Below are 18,433 nucleotides of genomic sequence, written 5' to 3'. Positions count from 1 at the left end.
GGCATGAGCCACTGTACCTGGCTACACCTTTGAATGTCTAAGCTCAAGGTGTCCTTCTGCCTGAGCCTCCCAAGTGGTTGGGATTCCAGGTGCATGCCACTCAGCCTGGCTTGCTCAACTAATTTTAAGCAGTTATAATTATGTTCCCTATATGCTAGCGTGATAGGTAATCAATTGCAATGTAGGCTATTACTACTGCTGTTTTTTGTGTGTTTTTGTTTTTTTTTGAGACAGGGTCTTGCTCTGTCACCCAGGCTGGAGTGCAGTGGCACGATCATGGCTCACTGTGGTCTTGACCTCCTATGCTGAAGTGATCCTTCCACCTCAGCCTCCTGAGTAGCTGGGACAACAAGTGTGTGCCACTGCACACGGCTAATTTTTTTTTCTTTAATTTCTTTGTAGAGACAGGGTCTCTCTATGTTGCCCAGGCTGGTTTTGAATTCCTGGGCCCAAGCAATCTTCCCATCCTGGCCTTCCAAAGTACGGGGATTACAGGTGTGAGCCACCTCCCAAAGTGCTGTGAACACTCCGCTCTACTGTTTTTAAAACTAACATTTTTTAGTAACCCCCGATAACCTTCTTAGATTGTTATTATCTTCATTTTAGAATTGAGGAAGTAAAGGCTCTGGGAAGCTGATTAGCTCCCTCAGAGATATGTGGCTGCTAAATTGTGGAGCCAGCCTTCAAGCCCAGGTTCACAGGGTCCGTGCTCCTCGTCTACCACGACCCACCATCCTACCATGGCCACTCGGGCCTGGGAGACGCAGTGAGACCCTGTCCCAAAAACAGACACAATATAATTCACAGCTGGGCTTCATCTTTAGAGTAAAAAGCTCCGAGGAAAAACCACCTAGGAAAGCTGAGTTCTAGAGATGACACCCTAGAGTAGCATAATTCATTATGATATCTCCAATCTAGAGAACTATGTCGAATTACATACTGGATTTAAAGGAGGTCTGGATCTGATGAAGTCGAGGATGATTTCATGAGCACTCTTTTTTAACCGAGGGGGAATATCACCATTCACCTAAAAGGAGACAAAAAGCAGAAGATTCATGTGACTATATAAGACTGTCATGAATTTCTGGGTATAGCTGTTATCTCAAATATGCCACAAAATTAGTGAAGTGTAATTATCAAGGATACATTTCAAATCAATAAAGTGGGGAGTAAATGGCTGAGTGATTCAGAGGAAAGACTGTGAAATTGAAGAAAATCCAAGTTTACTTTAATTCTATCACTTTGGGAAATTTCAACAAAAAAGTTTCTAAAATTATGAATGTAAATGGAACAAATAATACTTGAACTTATTAAGTATTTTATGATTAAAAAAACTTTTTACCTCTTATTTTCCTCCGTGTAAAAAAACCTAGGTAGGCTGGGAGCAGTGGCTCACACCTGTAATCCCAGCACTTTGGGAGGCCGAGGCAGGCGGATCGCCTGAGGTCGGGAGTTCGAGACCAGCCTTGCCAACATGGTGAAACCCTGTCTCTACTAAAAATACAAAAATTAGGCTGGGTGTGGTGGCTCACGCCTGTAATCCCACCACTTTGGGAGGCTGAGATGGGCTGATCATGAGGTCAGGAGATCGAGACCATCTTGGCTAACACGGTGAAACCCCGTCTCTACTAAAAATACAACAAATTAGCCGGGCGTGGTGGCGGGCACCTGTAGTCCCAGCTACTCAGGAGGCTGAGGCAGGAGAATGGCGTGAACCCAGGAGGCGGAGCTTGCAGTGAGCCGAGATCACACCACTGCACTCCAGTCTGGGTGACAAAGTGAGACTCCATCTCAAAAAAAAGAAAAAGAAATAAATAAAAATAAAAATACAAAAACACAAAAATTAGCCAGGCATGGTAGCAGGCGCCTATAATTCCAGCTACTTGGGAAGCTCAGGCAGGAGAATCGCTTGAACCTAGGAGGAGGAGGTTGCAGTGAGCCGAGATCACACTATTGCACTCCAGCCTAGGCAACAGAGCAAGACTCCGTCGCAAAACAACAACAACAACAAAACAAACAACAACAAAAAAACCCCACAAAAACCTAGGTAATAGAAAAAAACCAGGGATAAGATTCACATTTTGTAAATAAAACTAAAGCACAGAGCAGAGGATATCTGCCTCCATCCACAAAACTTTTAAGTAGAAGAGCTATTGTGGAGGACCAGTCTGTCTCTGATTCTACTCTAATGTCCTCTCTTTTTAAAGCAATGTGTTAAAAACAATTTTTTTTTAGAATTTTTTTTTTAAACCCAGAAAACCACAAGAAGCAACAACTTAAATTCCCATTCTGACCACTTAGAAGGCACAGTCATGACCAGTTTGTCCTGTTTGTTTCCTGGTCTTGTTTGACAAAATAGAACCTCAATGGCCACTCCCATGCCCTGTCCCTTCCCCAGACGTGACCACCATATTGAGTTCAGAGTGTGTGGCAAGCCTGCTGGGGCCTACTCAACATCCACTCTCCTCTTGCTCCCTGTGCTGGTCCTCCCTCTCCCCCAGCCCTGAATGAGGGCAGGACGGCCCAGAGCAAGCTTCAGGAATAACTGCTGCTGCTTGAGCCAAGCCAGGCATATAACTGCTAGTTTAAGGAGGGTGATCGAGAAGCAGAACCAGTGGTCTAACCTGGCACCACCCACTACTTGTGGATTTCATATTATGTAGATTTAAAAAAACCTTATTTTATAAAACAGTATAATCAGACTTTTCTATTACTCACTAGTCTACTCCTGAATAACATGTATCTTTCTGGCTAATTTTCACATGCTTTCTTTGTATCCTAAGAGCAGGAATGAGAATGGATTAACTGAGGCCAAGGCTATACGTTCCATTCCCAAAACAAGCACATTAACTGTAGTCTCCTCAGTAGTCAGAAGCTGTATCCTGGGTCCCAATTACAGATGCGGGACAATGCTCCTGAGGGAGGCAGCAGGCCATTATGGACCTAAGTCAGTACGGGTGGAGGAAGCTCCCTTATCCAAATGTTTGGGAGCAGAGTGTTTTAGATTTTTGAATATTTACATTATACTTATCAAAAAATCTGAAATGTACCAATGAGAATGTCTTTTGAGTATCATACTGGCCCTCAAAAAGTTTGCTGGAGCACTTCAGATGTCCAGGTTTGTGACGCTAAACCTGTATAAGGATAAGCGGTTGTGTGAAAACCATTTTGCTGCTGGGTCAGTTAAATTATTTTCCTGTAAGTAAACAAGCTCTCTGAAGCGAAATGAGAAATGATTCCTAGATGAACACAAATAGTAGATGCTTAAATAAATAAGATCAGTTATAGAAACTTGGTATTATTTTTGAGCAACAATGCCTTAAACAAGCAAAAAACTTCTTTTTTGTATTTTACTTAGTAGAGATGGGGTTTCACCATGTTGGCCAGGCTGGTCTTGAATTCCTGACCTCAGGTGATCCGTCCACCTCGGCCTCCTAAAGTGCTGGGATTTCAGGTGTGAGTCTGGGCGCCCGGCCCAACAAAAAACTTCTAATATATAAAATGATCTCCTCTGAAAAATTTAAAATGTCTACCCTGTACTCAATCTTGTTTCTGAAATAATTTTCTTTTTTTGCGACATGGTCTTGTTCTATGACCCAGGCTGGAGTGCAGTGGCATGATCACAGCTCACTGCCGTCTTGACCTCCCAGGCTCAAGTGATCCCTCCACCTCAGCCTCCTGTGTAGCTGGGACTACAGGTGTGAACCACCATCCCCAGCTAGTTTTTAATTTTTTGTAGAATTGGGGGTCTATGTTGCCTAGGCTGGTCTTGAATGTTCAGGCTCAAGCGACCCTAGCACTTGGCCTCCCAGTGTTGGGATTACAGGTGTGAGCAACTGCACCCTGCCTATTTATTTATTTATTTATTTATTTATTTATTTATTTATTTTTATGGAGATGGGGTCTCACTAAGTTGCCCAGGCTGCTCTCAAACTCCTGGGCTCAAGCAATCTTCCTGCCTTGGCCTCCCACAAAGTGTTGGATTGCAGGCATGAGCCACTGTGTCTGGCCTTTTATTTTTATCTTAAATGAAACAGAACCATTAATGATGATATAAGACCACAGCTAATAATCTACAAAACCAACTTATGGTTTAGTGATTGATATTGGTCCCCTAATGAAATTTCAAGAAGCGTGAGGTTAGGGCCAAACATCCTTCTTTGCATGTTGATACCTAGTTGTCCCAATATCAATTGGTGAAGAGACCTATTCTCTCTCTATTTAATGGTCTTGGCACCCTTGTCGTAAATGGATTGAACACAGGTGTATGAGTTTGTTTTCGTACTCTGAATTCTGTTTTTTATATCCTACACTGTTTTGACTACTAAAGCTTTGTTGTAAGTTGTAAAATGGGGATGTGTGAGTCCACCAACTTTTCTTTTTCAAGATTGTTTTGATTATTTGGGATTCCTTGAGATTCCGTAAGAATTTCAGAATTGATTTTTCCATTCCTGCCAAAAAAAAAAAAGTCACTGGAATTCTGACAGAGAATAATGTTTGACCCTTACCTCGCACCATATATATAAATTAACTAAAAAAACTGATCAAAGACTTAAATATAAGAGCTAAAACTATTTATAAGTGTCTCAGGTGAGAACATAAGGGAAAATCTTCATGAACTGGATTTGGTAATGAATTCCTAGATATGACACCAAAATCGCAAGCAACAGAAGGAAAAATAGATAAATTGTATTTTAGCAAAATTAAAACCTTTTGTGCATCAAAGGACACTATCAAGAGAGTGAAAAAGACAGTCTGCAGAATGGGTGTTTTTCTATACTTGCAAATTACCTATCTGTCAGGGGTCCACCATCCAGACAGATAGGTAACAGCAAAAATACAAACAATCCAATTAAAAAATGAGTACAACACAGCCATAAAAAAAGAATGAAATCATGTCCTTTGCAGCAACATGGATGGAGCTGGAGGCCATTATCCTAAGTGAGCTAACTCAGAAACAGAAAACCAAATACTGCATGTTCTCACTTATAAGTGGAAGCTAATAATGGGTACACATGGATGCAAAGATGGAAATAGTAGACACTGGAGAACTCCAAAAGTGGGGAGGTTGGGAGGGGGTCAGGGTTGAAAAGTTACCTATCAGGTACACTGTTCACTATTTAAGTGATTGGTACGCTAGAAATCCAATCTCCACCAGCATGCAATATACCTATGTAACAAACAGGCACATGCACACGTGAATCTAAATTAAAATGTAAAAAAAGAATACAAAATCTGAACATTTCTCCAAAGATATACAAATGGTCCACAAGCACATGAAAACATATATGACATTGTGAGTCATCAGGGAAATGCAAATCAAAACCACAATGAGATATCATATCACACTGTTAGGGGAGTTACAATTAAAAACAAAATGAACAATAGCAAGTGTTGGCAAGGATGGGAGAAACTGGGCCCCTCATACATTGCTGGTGGGAATATTAATTGGTGCAACTGCTGTGGAACACAGTTTGGTAGTTTCTCAATAAGCCAAACATAGAATTACTATATGATCCAGCCACTCCACTCCCAGGTATATACCCCAAATAACTGAAAACAGGTATTCAAACAAAAATGTGTACACTACTATACACTGCAGCACTACTCATGCTAGCGAAAATGAAAGAATCCAATTGGAAAGAACCCAAATGTCCATTTGGGTCATGAATAAACAAAATATGATATATCTGTACAGCCATAAGAAGGAGTAAAGTAGCTTGCTGGGCACGGTGGCTCACGCCTGTAATCCCAGCACTTTGGGAGGCCAAGGAGGGCAGATCACCTGAGGTCGGGAGTTCGAGACCAGCCTGACCAACATGGAGAAACCCCGTCTCTACTAAAAATACAAAATTAGCCGGGTGTGGTGGTGCATGCCTGTAACCCCAGCTACTTGGGAGGTGGAGGCAGGAGAATGGCTTGAACCTGGGAGGCGGAGGTTGCAGTGAGCCGAGATTGAGCCACTGCACTCCAGCCGGGGCAACAAGAGTGAAACTCCGTCTCAAAAAAAAAAAAAAAGAAGGAGCAAAGTACCTCAGTATGCTACAATATGAATGAACCTTGAAATATTACGCTGTCAAAGCCAGACACCAAAGGTCATATATGATGAGGCAATATGCATGAAATATCCAGAATAGGCAAGTTCACAGAGACAGAAAGCGTATTTGTGGTTACCAGGGGATAAGGGGAGAGAAGAATGGGAGTGATGCTTCATGGGTACAGGGTTTATATAATAAATGGGTACATGGGTATATATAATAAAAAAGAAAACTGGAAGAAAAAAGTCAGACTTTTTTAGTTTGTTTGTTTTTGAGACACAGTCTCGCTCTGTCGTCACACTGGAGTACCAGTGGCGTGATCTCAGCTAACTGCAACTGCTGCCTCCCGGGTTCAAGCAATTCTCCTGCCTCAGCCTCCCGAGTAGCTGGGACTACAGGCACATGCCACCACACCCAGCTAATTTTTGTATTTTTAATAGAGACGGGGTTTGACCATGTTGGCCAGGATGGTCTCAATCTCTTGACCTCGTGTTCCGCCCACCTTGGCCTCCCAAAGTGTTGGGATTACAGGCGTGAGCCATGGTGCCTGGCCCACGTGTGGTGGCTCATGCCTATCATCCTAGCACTTTGGAAGGCTGAGGCGAGAGGACTGCTTGAGCCCAGGAGTTCAAGACCAGCCTGGGCAACATAGCAAGAACCTGCCTCTACAAAAAATTTAAAGGAATTGCCATGTGTGTTGGTGCACTCTTGCAGTCCCAGCTATGCAGGAAGCTGAGATGGGCGGATTTCTTGAGCTGGGGAGGTTAAGACTGTGGTGAGCCGTGATCATGCCACTGCACTCCAGCCCAGGCAACAGAGCAAGACCCTGTGTCAATCAATCAATAAATGTCTTTTATTTACCACAGGAGAAACATAATCATTTATGCTAGCAAACATTTTCCATTTTGGATGCACAGTTCTTTGTCATTCTGTCTATCACACACCATTACTTCCCTAAGCCTCATCTAGGGTGCTTATAACATACAGATTCCTAGACTCTAGCTGAGAACTGTTAAATCAGCAACTTCGAAAGGAATCTATAATTCTTAGTATCAAACAGGTTGACTACTATTTAGCACAATTATTTTCTCCGATAAAAAAGAAAGATTCTTACAATGTAAAACTCTGCTAAAAACTAAGAAAAACAAAAAACAAAGAAGATTTAGCAATATCAAAGATGACAGGTAAAATACATTAATGATAAATCAAATAGAAATGTTAATGATCTACTAGGACTTATTTTAACACTGATATGAATTTTTGAATAATTCCTTCTGGATAAGGAGGAAAATCACCTAAGATTAACATTAAGTGCTCCCCCAATCAGAAAGGACAAAGTTCAAATAAATACACATTTTTGAGAAAGATAACATTACCCAGTATTGGCAATAGGAATGGTCTTGCAAAACTAGTAAAAATGTAAATTGGTACAACCCTTCTGGAGAGAAATCTTGCAAAATATTAAGTACTAAAATTTAAAATTATACATTATAAAAAAAGCAATAAAATGTGCATTATATTGATCTATTCATCTCACCAATAAAAATTTAAACCATGGGGATAATTGGGTAAGATGTTTGCATTTGGATGTTCATCATAATATGGATTAAAACAATGAAAACTGGAAACCACCAAATATCTATTAATAGGGGGCTGGGTACACAAGCCATGGCACACACATACAAGGAAATACCCCATGTGGGTGGGGTGCGGTGGCTCACGCCTGTAATCCCAGCACTTTGGGAGGCTGAGGTGGGTGGATCACCTGAGGTCAGGAGTTCGAGACCAGCGTGGCTAACCTGATGAAACCACGTCTCTACTAAAAATACAAAAAGTAGCTGGGCGTGGTGGCAGGCACCTGTAATCCCAGCTACTCGGGAAGCTGAGGCAGGAGAATGGCGTGAACCTGGGAGGCGGAGCTTGCAGTGAGCCGAGATCACACCACTGCACTCCAGCCTGGGCCACAAAGCGAGACTCCATCTCAAAAAAAAAAAAAAAAGGAAATACCCTGTGTGTTCCTCCAGATGCTATCTATCTTTCATCTTCTTTTAAACATTCTTAAAAGAAACTCATACTGTTTGCTCACTGTCACTATTGCCTTACCTACTACCATAAAATCTGGTTTCTCTCTTTTACTTTAATAAAAGGATCAAATAATTTCCATGTTGCTAAATCTGTGAACCATTTCACAGCGCGCATCCAACCTCTCTGAAACACTGCCTACTCTTCGCAGCTGTGCCTCCACTTCCCCTGACTTTCCAGCCTTCTCCCTGGCTATGCCTTGTCCGTCTTTATTTTGCCAGATTCCCCTACTCATCCTTCAGCGCCGAGGCTGCACGGGTTCGGTCCTGAGTCGTCTTTTCTTCTCACCTTTCCGGTTTCCTGCATTCTGTTCTATCCTCTAATGATGGCGAGTTGTTTTTGTTGTTCTCATGTGTCAGATCCCATTGTTTCTTGATCTTTGGATATGTTGGGGTTTTTTTTCCCCCTACTTAGCTGCTTCCCTACAGGTTATCAGTGGCTGCCAAAATACTGGAAGCTTTGAGAGAACAGAGACTGTAATACGTCCTTCCAGAGTCAGAATAAGGTCTAGCACATATAAAGTCCTTAACACATATATGTTAAATTAAAATAAAATTAAGAAATACAAACAGCTAGCACAGATTTTTAAATGTTTAAAAGCATGAAATAAATGTAGATGTTAAAAATGAAAGAATATTTTCTTTCAGTTAAAATGGTCAGCCCCAAAAGACACCCAGTTTGTGCAAGGATGTGAAGCAATGGGCAAAACTATTCTGTTATAAATAATCATCATCACAGTATTTCTGAGGGCAACTAGGGAATATGTACATAGCACAGAGCACTGGGGTCAGAGAGAATGAGGCTGACCCTCAGCTCTGCCTTGTAACCAGCTGTCTGAACTTGGGAAGTACTGAGCATCTTTAAATTTCAGTTTCCTCATCTATAAAGTAAATCAGATTTGATGAAAAGTAAATAAATATAATATTTAGTTGGAATGTTTAGCTTATTAAAATTAACAAGCAGCTCAAATAGCCACTTAAACCAATTTACTATAAAACCAAGTGACGTGACTGGGCATGGTGGCTCACGCCTGTAATCCTAGCACTTTGGGAGGCTGAGGTGGGCAGATCACCCAAGGTCAGGAGTTCGAGACCAGCCTGGGCAACATGGTGAAGCCCTGTCTCTATTAAAAATACAAAAATTAGCCAGGCTTGGTGGCATGCGCCTGTAATCCCAGCTACTTGGGAGGCTGAGGCACGAGAATTACTTGAACCTGGGAGGTGGAGGTTGCAGTGAGCCAAGATCACGCCACTGCACTTCAGCCTCGGCAAAAAGAGTGAGACTCTGTCTCAAAAATAAAAAACAAAAAACCAAGTGATGTTTCATAAGAACCTTCTAACATAAAATAACTTTGATTAAATTTCCTCAAAAATGTGGACAGAATTCATTAATCCATCCCATAACTATTTATTGAGCACAGTATTCAGTATTTGGTTGCATGTCAGGCCCATGTTCTTGTCAAAGGGGATAAACAGTGAAAATAACTAAGTTCTTGTCTTTGTAAGGGAGACAGACAATAAATCTGGAAATACATTGCAATGTCAGCTAGTGAAACACGAGAGTAAAGAGATGGAGAAGACTTTTCTAATGAGGGAAAACTTGAGCACAGGCCTGAAAAGTAAAGAGGCAAATTATGTGGCTATGTGAGAGAGGAGAGTTCCTGAGAGAAGGGATATCCAAGGCAAAGGCTCTGTTACAGGAGCACACTAGGCACTGCTGAGACACTGGCAGAGATCAGGGTGGCTAACAAGCAGAACCCTGCAGGGAAGCGTAGCAGAAGATGAAGTCTGAGAGGAAACCTGGATCCAGCCGTGTGGGCTGTGCCGGCCACGGTAAGGACATGGAGTTTTTTGTTTTTCTTTTCTGAGACAGGGTCTCACTCTGTCGCCCAGGCTGGAGTGCAGCGGCTCCATCTTGGGTCACTGCAACCTCCACCTCCTGGGTTCAAGTGATTCTTCTGCCTCAGCCTCCCGAGTGGCTGGAACTACAGGCGTGCACCACCACACCCAACTAATTTTTGTATTTTTTGGTACAGACAGGGATTCACCATGTTGGTCAAGCTGGTCTTGAACTCCTGACCTCAGATGATCCACCCGCCTCGACCTCCCAAAGTGCTGGGATTACAGGAGTGAGCCACCACGCCCGGCCTGACAGTTTGGTTACTTACCATCACTTTTCGCAAGGTGTATCTTTTGCAGCGAATGTCATCCATTAACATCTCATAAGGGGTGAGCTGATATTCAATGGGCAAAGGGTTGTACTGCCGCTCTTGGACCTTCTTAAGTTTTACCCCATTCCTCAAATCCCTCATCACCTGTACCCAGAATCGTGCCTGAAAGAACCAAGGATAGAGAGACATCAATGAATAAATGTACTAGTTTCTTCTAAACAGCTAGTCATACAGAATAAATGAAGAGCTTGGATTACAAAACAATGAGCAAACCAACCAAAAACTATTTAAAAAATTAGATTTTGGGTACTAAAAGATGGGTGGAAAGCAAGTAGAGAATCCACAGGCTCTACCTGCTGAGCCACATGGGTTTAAACCTAAGCTCCACCACTGTGGTAGGCTTCATTAAGGGCTCAGGTTCCTCATGCTTTCCTGTGTCTATGCCGTTATGTGACTCTGCTCACTAAAGGGGATTATATTTCCCACACCGACTTTGGGTTTGGCTATATGATTTGCTTGGCCACTGGAATAGTGGTGGGTGTGATAAGACCAAGGGCTTCAAAAGCATATGTAAAATGGGCTTGTCCCTTGTGTTTCTATTATGGCCATGAGAATGTCAAGCCTGGGTTAACCTGTGGTCCCAGGATAAAGATGAGATACCTGTAAAGTGGAGCTACCATAGGGCATCTGGAGACCCATGAGCTAGTAAGTGCTTTTGCTTTATGCGGCTGTGATTTTGTAGTGGTTAGTTACACGGTATTACTGTGACCACAGCTGACTGAGATACGGCCACTTGCCAGCTATTTGACACGGAGCAAGTTGCTGCACCTTTCTGAGCTGTAGTTTCCTCATCAATAAAAGAAGTGGTACTTTATTACTTGTTGAGAAGATCAGAACCAGTAGATGGTGTTCTATACATAGAAAATACTAAAAAAGGCTGGGTGCAATGGGTCACACCTGTAATCCCAGAACTTTCGGAGGCGAAGGAGGGTGGATCACCTGAGGTCAGGAGTCTGAGACTGGCCTGACCAATATGGCGAAACCCTGTCTCTACTAAAAATTCAAAAATTATCTGGGTGTGGTGGTGTGCGCCCGTAATTGCAGCCACTCACGAGGCTGAGGTAGGAGGACTGCTTGAACCCGGGAGGTAGAGGTTGCAGTGAGCCCAGATCGCGCCACTGCACTCCAGCTTGGGTGACAGAGTGAGACTGTCTCAAAAAATAAAAAAAACATAAAATAATACAAAATCTATTTATATTTGTCTTATTATACTTTAACTCTTTTTGTTCTCCTGCCTATAATGTGTCAAAGTCTCTACTTGAGTGAAGTCCATCACAATATTTAGCTAAAAACCTGTAACTTGTTAAAATTAGTAAGTGACATGGCTGAGCACAGTGGCTCATGCCTGTAATCCCAGCACTCTGGGAGGCTGAAGTGGATGGATCACGAGGTCAGAAGATAGAGACCATCCTGGCTAACATGGTGAAACACCATCTCTACTAAAAATACAAAAAATTAGCCGGGTGTGGTGGCATGTGCCTGTAGTCCCAGCTACTCAGGAGGCTGAGGCAGGAGAATCGCTTGAACCTGGGAGGCGGAGGTTGCAGTGGGCCGAGATAGCGCCACTGCACTCCAGCCTGACAACAGACTGAGATTCCATCTTAAAAAAATTAAAAATTAAAAAAAAATAAAGTAACACAATAGTTACTTAAATATATTTGCTGTAAAATCAAGTGATATATTTCATAAGAATCTTCTATGTAAAATAACTGATTAAATTTCTCAAAACATTCTCAATAATGATTCATAATTTAAAAAAATGTTGGGTTTGGACAATGAGAAGCTACCAAAAAATATAAAAACCATACCATTTCCCATCCTCTTGTTCCAAAAAGGATTTGAGGTACTTATAGTGTACCATTAGATGCCTCCTAAAGTATTCATATTTAAAAAGATTCTTAGATTCTGCCATTAAAGGTGTTCTAAAATAATATCCCTAAAATGTCTGTATTTCTCTCAAGAATGCTTTTGTCCCAACTTCCACATTTCTCTTATTCATTCCTTTAAGATGCAGTTCAAATATCATCTAATCTTTTAAAAGTCTCCCTTTGGGCTTTAAATTAGGGGACAGGGGACAGTTACCCACATTAGAAACTTTTGCTATAATTTATAAAAGGATTCAAACACACTTCGTTTTTTTTGAGATGGAGTCTTGCTCTTGTCACCCCATGTTGGAGTGCAATGGTGCAATCTCAGCTCACTGCAATTTCTGCCTCCCGGGTTCAAGCGATTCTCCTGCCTCAGCCTCCTGAGTAGCTGGGATTACAGGTGCCTGCCACTACGCCAAGCTAGTTTTTTGTATTTTCAGTAGACACAGGTTTCGTCATGTTGGTCAGGCTGGTCTTGAACTCCTGACCTCAACTGATTCAGACGCCCTGGCCTCCCCAAAGTGCTGAGATTACAGGCGTGAGCCCCTGTGCGTGGCCCACACTTTGTTATATAGTCGGTTTTGTGTGCATGATTGTTTGGTTAAAAAATCTTACATACTACTTTTCAGAAATTAAAGTCACAGTTATTATATAAAATAACAGACAACTGTCATCATATGCATTCCTGGAGATTATAATTTATTCCTTATCCCATTAGGGAAATTCTGAAACTAGAATCTGCTAGTAAAGACATTCTATTCTAATTCTCTCTCAACTCTTTGCTCTTTTCATTCTAATCTTTCTACGTAATTCACTTAGTGGTCTTATGAGGAGGAAGCTGGTGATCTACGCAAATATAACTCCCTCTGGAGTTAGTGCTTCTCTTGTCAGGGATGACACTAGTTTTCAAATGAAGATGGCTTACGGTAAGAAATTAAATTTTTACTTTAAGTTTGTACTAGCTGTTTGCTAACTTCTGAACACTGGAAGTTATTTATCTGGTTTCAATGGCTGGGAAAACCAATTTAAAATTTATTGGCCAAGATGATATACACCTAGAACAACACTATCCAAGTATTCTTCATAAAGGAAAATCAATAATCAATTTTATTCTAAAATGACAAATAACACCAGCTTTTAAGACAATGTAGGCAAGTATTTTTGTTTTGTCTTGAATGTTCCAAATATCTTGAAGATATCTATCAATAAATTAAGAATATTGCAAACAAGAAACAACCCAAATGACCAGCAACAGATGAAGAGATAAACTGCGATATATCCAAACAATGGAATACTTCTCAACACTCTACAGATACAGACAGCAACACGGATGAAATCTCAAAACAATTATGAAGAGTGAAAGAAGCCAAACCAAAAACAGTACATACCAGCTGGGCGCAGAGGCTCATACCTGTAATCCCAGCACTTTGGGAGGCCGAGGTGGGCGGATCACCAGGTCAGGACTACGAGACTAGCCTGACCAACATGGTGAAACCCTGTCTCTACTAAAAATACAAAAATTAGCTGGGCGTGGTGGTGCGCACCTGTAATCCCAGCTACTCAGGAGGCTGAGGCAGGAGAATTGCTTGAACCCAGGAGGTGGAGGTTGCAGTGAGCCGAGATCACGCCACTGCACTCCAGCCTGGGCGACAGAGCGAGACTCCATCTAAAAAAAAATAAATAAACCCCAAAAAACAGTATATACCATATGATTACATTTATATAAAATTCTAGAAAGTGCAAACTATAGTCACAGAAAGCAGATGACTAATTGCCTGGAAACTGGGGAGGAGGGAGGCAGGAGGTAGGATCATAAAAAGGTATGAGGAAACTTTGGGTGTGATAAATAGGCTCATTATTTTGATTGTGGTGATGGTTTCATGGGTGAATATATATATATGTACAAAATACATGTCAAAATTTATCAAGTTATGCATTTTAAATATGTGCAGCTTATTGTATATCTATTATATCTCAATAAATGTTAGAAAATAATGTGACAAACAATTAAAACCCAATATGGTCAAAAGCAACCAATTTATATGATAATGGCATGATTTATCTAGCATTCTTAATCTAAAAAGTCAGAATCCTAAAATGTGCCTTCCCCCAATATCTGGACTTCAACAATCTTCTTTTTTTTTTTTTGGAGACAGAGTCTCCCTCTGTCGCCCAGGCTGGAGTACAATGGTGCGATCTCGGCTCACCTCAACCTCCGCCTCCCAGGTTCAAGCTATTCTCCTGCCTCAGCCTCCCAAGTAGATGGGATTACAGGTGTGCACCACCATGCCCAGCTAATTTTTGTATTTTCTAGTAGAGATGGCTGGCCATGTTGGCCAGGCTGGTCTCAAACTCCTGACCTCAGGTGATCCGCCCACCTCAGCCTCCCAAAGTGCTGGGATTACAGGTGTGAGCCACCACGCCTGTCCTTGGACTTCCACAATCTAACACACTCCACAACATTCACTGTCTGTCCCCAAGACTGTCATGCCTACCAACTCTAAGTTTTATATGACAGCAGGAATTTTTAGAGTCACTAGGATTTAGTACTATGCCTGAAAAACTGTAGATATTCAAAGTGTGTCACAGGAATAAACCACATTATCTGTTTTACAAATCTGTCTTCTGTCTTAGACTGAGTTTTATTGGGAGAGAGACCCCATATTGTTTATTCTGCATTCCCGGGGTCCTCACACAGATAACTGTTCATTGGATAAATAAATGTACAATGCTGTTAGTTTCACACTTAATCCTGAAAACATAGCTTAAACTTTAATTTATACACAAGAATATGTTAAGGCAGGGGTTTGCAACCCCCAGTCCACTGACTGGTACTGGTCTGTGGCCTGTTAGGAACTGAGCTGCACAGCAAATGAGTGGCAGATGAGCAAGCATTATGCCTGAGCTCTGTCTCCTGTAAGATCAGCAGCGGCATTAGATTCTCATAGGAGCACAAACCCTACTGTGAACTGCACACATGAGGGATCTACGTTGTATGCTCCTTACGAGAATCTAATGCCTGATGATCTGAGGTGGAACAGTTTCATCTTGAAACCACCCCTCCACCCCCAATCCTTGACATCGTCTTCCACAAAACCAGTCTCTGGTACCAAAAAGGTTGGGGACTGCTGTGTTAAGGTATTAACATAATTAGAAATATTAATATTTTAAAACACTAAAATTCTCAGAGACATTGGGGGTGGTTTTAATAAAACCAGAAAGCTTTTTAAAATGGGGAATAGATATTTCCTCAAATGTAAGACTAAGCATTCAAATTTATTTATCAATTCATACTACAGTCCTTAATGATGAGTATTTTATTTTTTATTTTTTTGAGACAGGGTCTCACTCTGTTGACCAAGCTGGAGTGCAGTGGTGTGATCATAGTTCACTGCAGCCTCAACCTCCTGGGCTCAAGTGATCCTTCTAACTCAGCCTCCCAGGTAGCTGGGACCACAGGCACATGCCACCAGCCCGGCTAATTTTTTTATTATTATTATTTTTAATAATAATAAAAATCCTCCTATTTTAGTGATAGGGTCTCACTATGTTGTCCCGGCTGGTCTTGAATTCCTAAGCTCCAGCAATCTTCCTGCCTTGGCCTCCCCAAGTGCTGGGATTATAGATGTAAGCTACCATGCCTGGCCAATAACTAGCATTTTAAAAAATATTATACAGGCTGGGCAAGGTGGCTCATGCCTGTAATCCCAGCACTTTGAGAGGCCCCGGTGGGAGGATCACATAAGGTCAGGAGTTTGAGACCAGCCTGGCCAACATGGTGAAACCCCATCTCTACTAAAAATACAAAATTAGCCGGGCGTGGTGGCACATGCTTGTAGTCCTAGCTACTTGGGAAGCTGAGGCAGGAGAATCACTTGAACCCAGGAGGCGGGGGTTGCAGTACCCAGGAGGTGGGGGTTGCAGTGAGCTGAGATCGCTCCATTGCACTGCAGCCTGAGCAACAGAACGAGACCCTGTCTCAAAAAAAAAAAAAAAAAAATTACACTATTTCTTAGACAGTAAACAGATCAGAAAGCATTTCCAGCTCTTACCCAGTCAGTGTTTTTCAGATCTTCCAAGTCTGTGCTAGATTCATCACTCTTTTCCATTTCTTGAATCTTCTTAAGATTCTACAGGTTAAAATAAAACAGGCATAAAAATTTCATTAAGTTACCTTCTCAAATTAAAATTCCTAACATATCTTCAGGTAAGACATATATTCAAGTATCAGTGAAGGAGACAGTACAGAATCTATTGCTCTGTAAACTTTAGGGCCAATTAAAATGGAACCCTGAGGATCCATTTTACTGAGGATGGACTGAGACTGCTCACTCTAATTTCCTTTCAGGCCTTGCCAACCCAGCTTTTTTTTTTTTTTTTTTTTTTAACTTAAGCTCTCTTCTTTTCATCTCTACTACTTTTCATCTCTACTACAAATCCATTACTCTAAACACCATCATATTTCGCCTGGGCTTCTGAAGCAATCTGATCCCGGATGCTTTTCTCTCCTCACCCCGTGGCTGGTCTCTTTCATTGTCTACTTTCATTCTTCCTTTCAGATATCAGACTCAACAGAATCATCGATTCTTCAGAGAAGCCTTCCCTTCCTCCCTGAATAAGTCAAAATCCTCCTATTTAAAAATTTTATAGCACCATTATACCTCCATAGCTCTTATCAACATTGTAATTTTACACATATTAGTGCCTTCCCTCTAGACTTCATGAGGCAGAATCCCATCTTCAGAGGCCACACAAGCACTGGCACTTGCTGATGCTCAATATGTATTTATCAAGTAATTTGATGAGTACATTTTAATTGATAAAAATGCTGCAAACTGCATCAATTCAACACTTGCAACTTTAAAAAAATCTTGGTTGCTAAAATATATTCACATATTAATTCTAAATTTATGATACAGCAATTCTACTTACAGTAATTCAACCCTAATATATTTACTTTTTGCTGAGCTATGTTATGTGCCTGCCTGCACTTAACTGAGTTTTAAAAAAATTTTTCCCTAATCCCCACGTTGATCAAAAGACTGTTTAAATGCACCGTATGAAATCTAGCTTGTTTTATATGAGAATAATGAATACTTTATTTATTTATTTATTTATTTATTTGAGGCGGAGTTTTGCTCTTGTTGCCCAGGCTGGAGTGCAATGGTGCAATCTCAGCTCACTATAACCTCTACCTCCCGGATTCAAGCGATTCTCCTGCCTCAGCCTCCTGAGTAGCTAGGAGTACAGGCATGCACCACCACGCCTGGCTAATTTTGTGTTTTTAGTACAGACAGGGTTTCTCCATGTCGGTTAGGCTGTTCTCAAACTCCTGACCTCAGGTGATCCACCCACCTCGGCCTCTCAAAGAGCTGGGATAACAGGCATGAGCCACCACTCCCGGTCTGAAATATTTACTTTTAAGATTTATTTATTTATTTATTTTTAGAGACAGGGTCTTCCTCTGTTGCTCAGGCTAGAGTGCAGTGATGCAATTACAGCTCACTGCAGCCTCGACTTCCTGGGGCTCCAGTAATTCTCCCAGCTTAGCCTACCAAGTAACTGGGACTACAGGTGTGCACCCCATGCCTGGCTAATTTTTGTATTTTCTACAGATAGGGTCTCACTATATTGCCTGGGCTGGTGTCGAACTCGTCGGCTTGCGATCCCCCTGCCTCAGCCTCCCAAAGGGCTGGGATTATAGGCTTGAGTCACCACACCTTACCTCATCTCCTACTATTTCTTCCCACTCCAGCCTTATGGTATGTACACTGGCTGCCACCTTCTTCCTAGAATGCTTTACATCTCAAATATCCAGACTGAATCACCTCACATCTGTTACACACTTGTGCAAATGTCACCTTCTCAATGGGGTCTATCTTGACCAAATTCCAAGCCCCATCCCCAGCTACTAGCAATTACTCTAGTTTACGTCTTTTCCCATAGCTCTTCCTACCTTTTAGTGGTCTATAGGATGTACTTATTTCATATGTTTACTGTCTACCACCTCCTGCTGGATTCAGACTTTAGGAAAGAAGAATTTTTTTTTTTTTGTATTTTGTTCACTGATGGGATTCACAAATCTCCAGAATAGCCTTGCATAGAATAGGTGCTCAGTAAATATTTCTTCATTAAGTAGATTAAGACACTTTCAACCATGCATGTTTAAATACTTAAACCAATTTAATAGCCCTTACCAAGTCAACTTTAGTAAG

At 41.5% G+C, this 18,433-nt stretch overlaps 1 protein-coding gene across 10 annotated transcripts in view; it reads right to left on the bottom strand.

Annotated features, from left to right (window-relative positions):
- Positions 1–18,433, bottom strand: part of SPIRE1 (spire type actin nucleation factor 1) — a 209,655-nt gene that overhangs the window by 47,769 nt on the left and 143,453 nt on the right. For all 10 annotated transcript variants that reach the window (XM_063716827.1, XM_002828012.6, XM_063716826.1 and 7 more), the window contains 3 exons: positions 16,271–16,348; positions 10,288–10,452; positions 941–1,027 (listed from right to left, as the gene is read on the bottom strand). In XM_063716827.1, coding sequence (XP_063572897.1) covers positions 941–1,027; positions 10,288–10,452; positions 16,271–16,348 — 330 coding nt within the window. The remainder of the gene's footprint in view (positions 1–940; positions 1,028–10,287; positions 10,453–16,270; positions 16,349–18,433) is intronic.

Source organism: Pongo abelii, chromosome 17 (genome assembly GCF_028885655.2).
Source record: "Pongo abelii isolate AG06213 chromosome 17, NHGRI_mPonAbe1-v2.0_pri, whole genome shotgun sequence".
NCBI classification, from domain to species: domain Eukaryota; kingdom Metazoa; phylum Chordata; class Mammalia; order Primates; family Hominidae; genus Pongo; species Pongo abelii.
The sequence above is the reverse complement of the archived record's forward strand: the minus strand, read 5'-3'. Positions and strand labels throughout refer to the sequence as shown.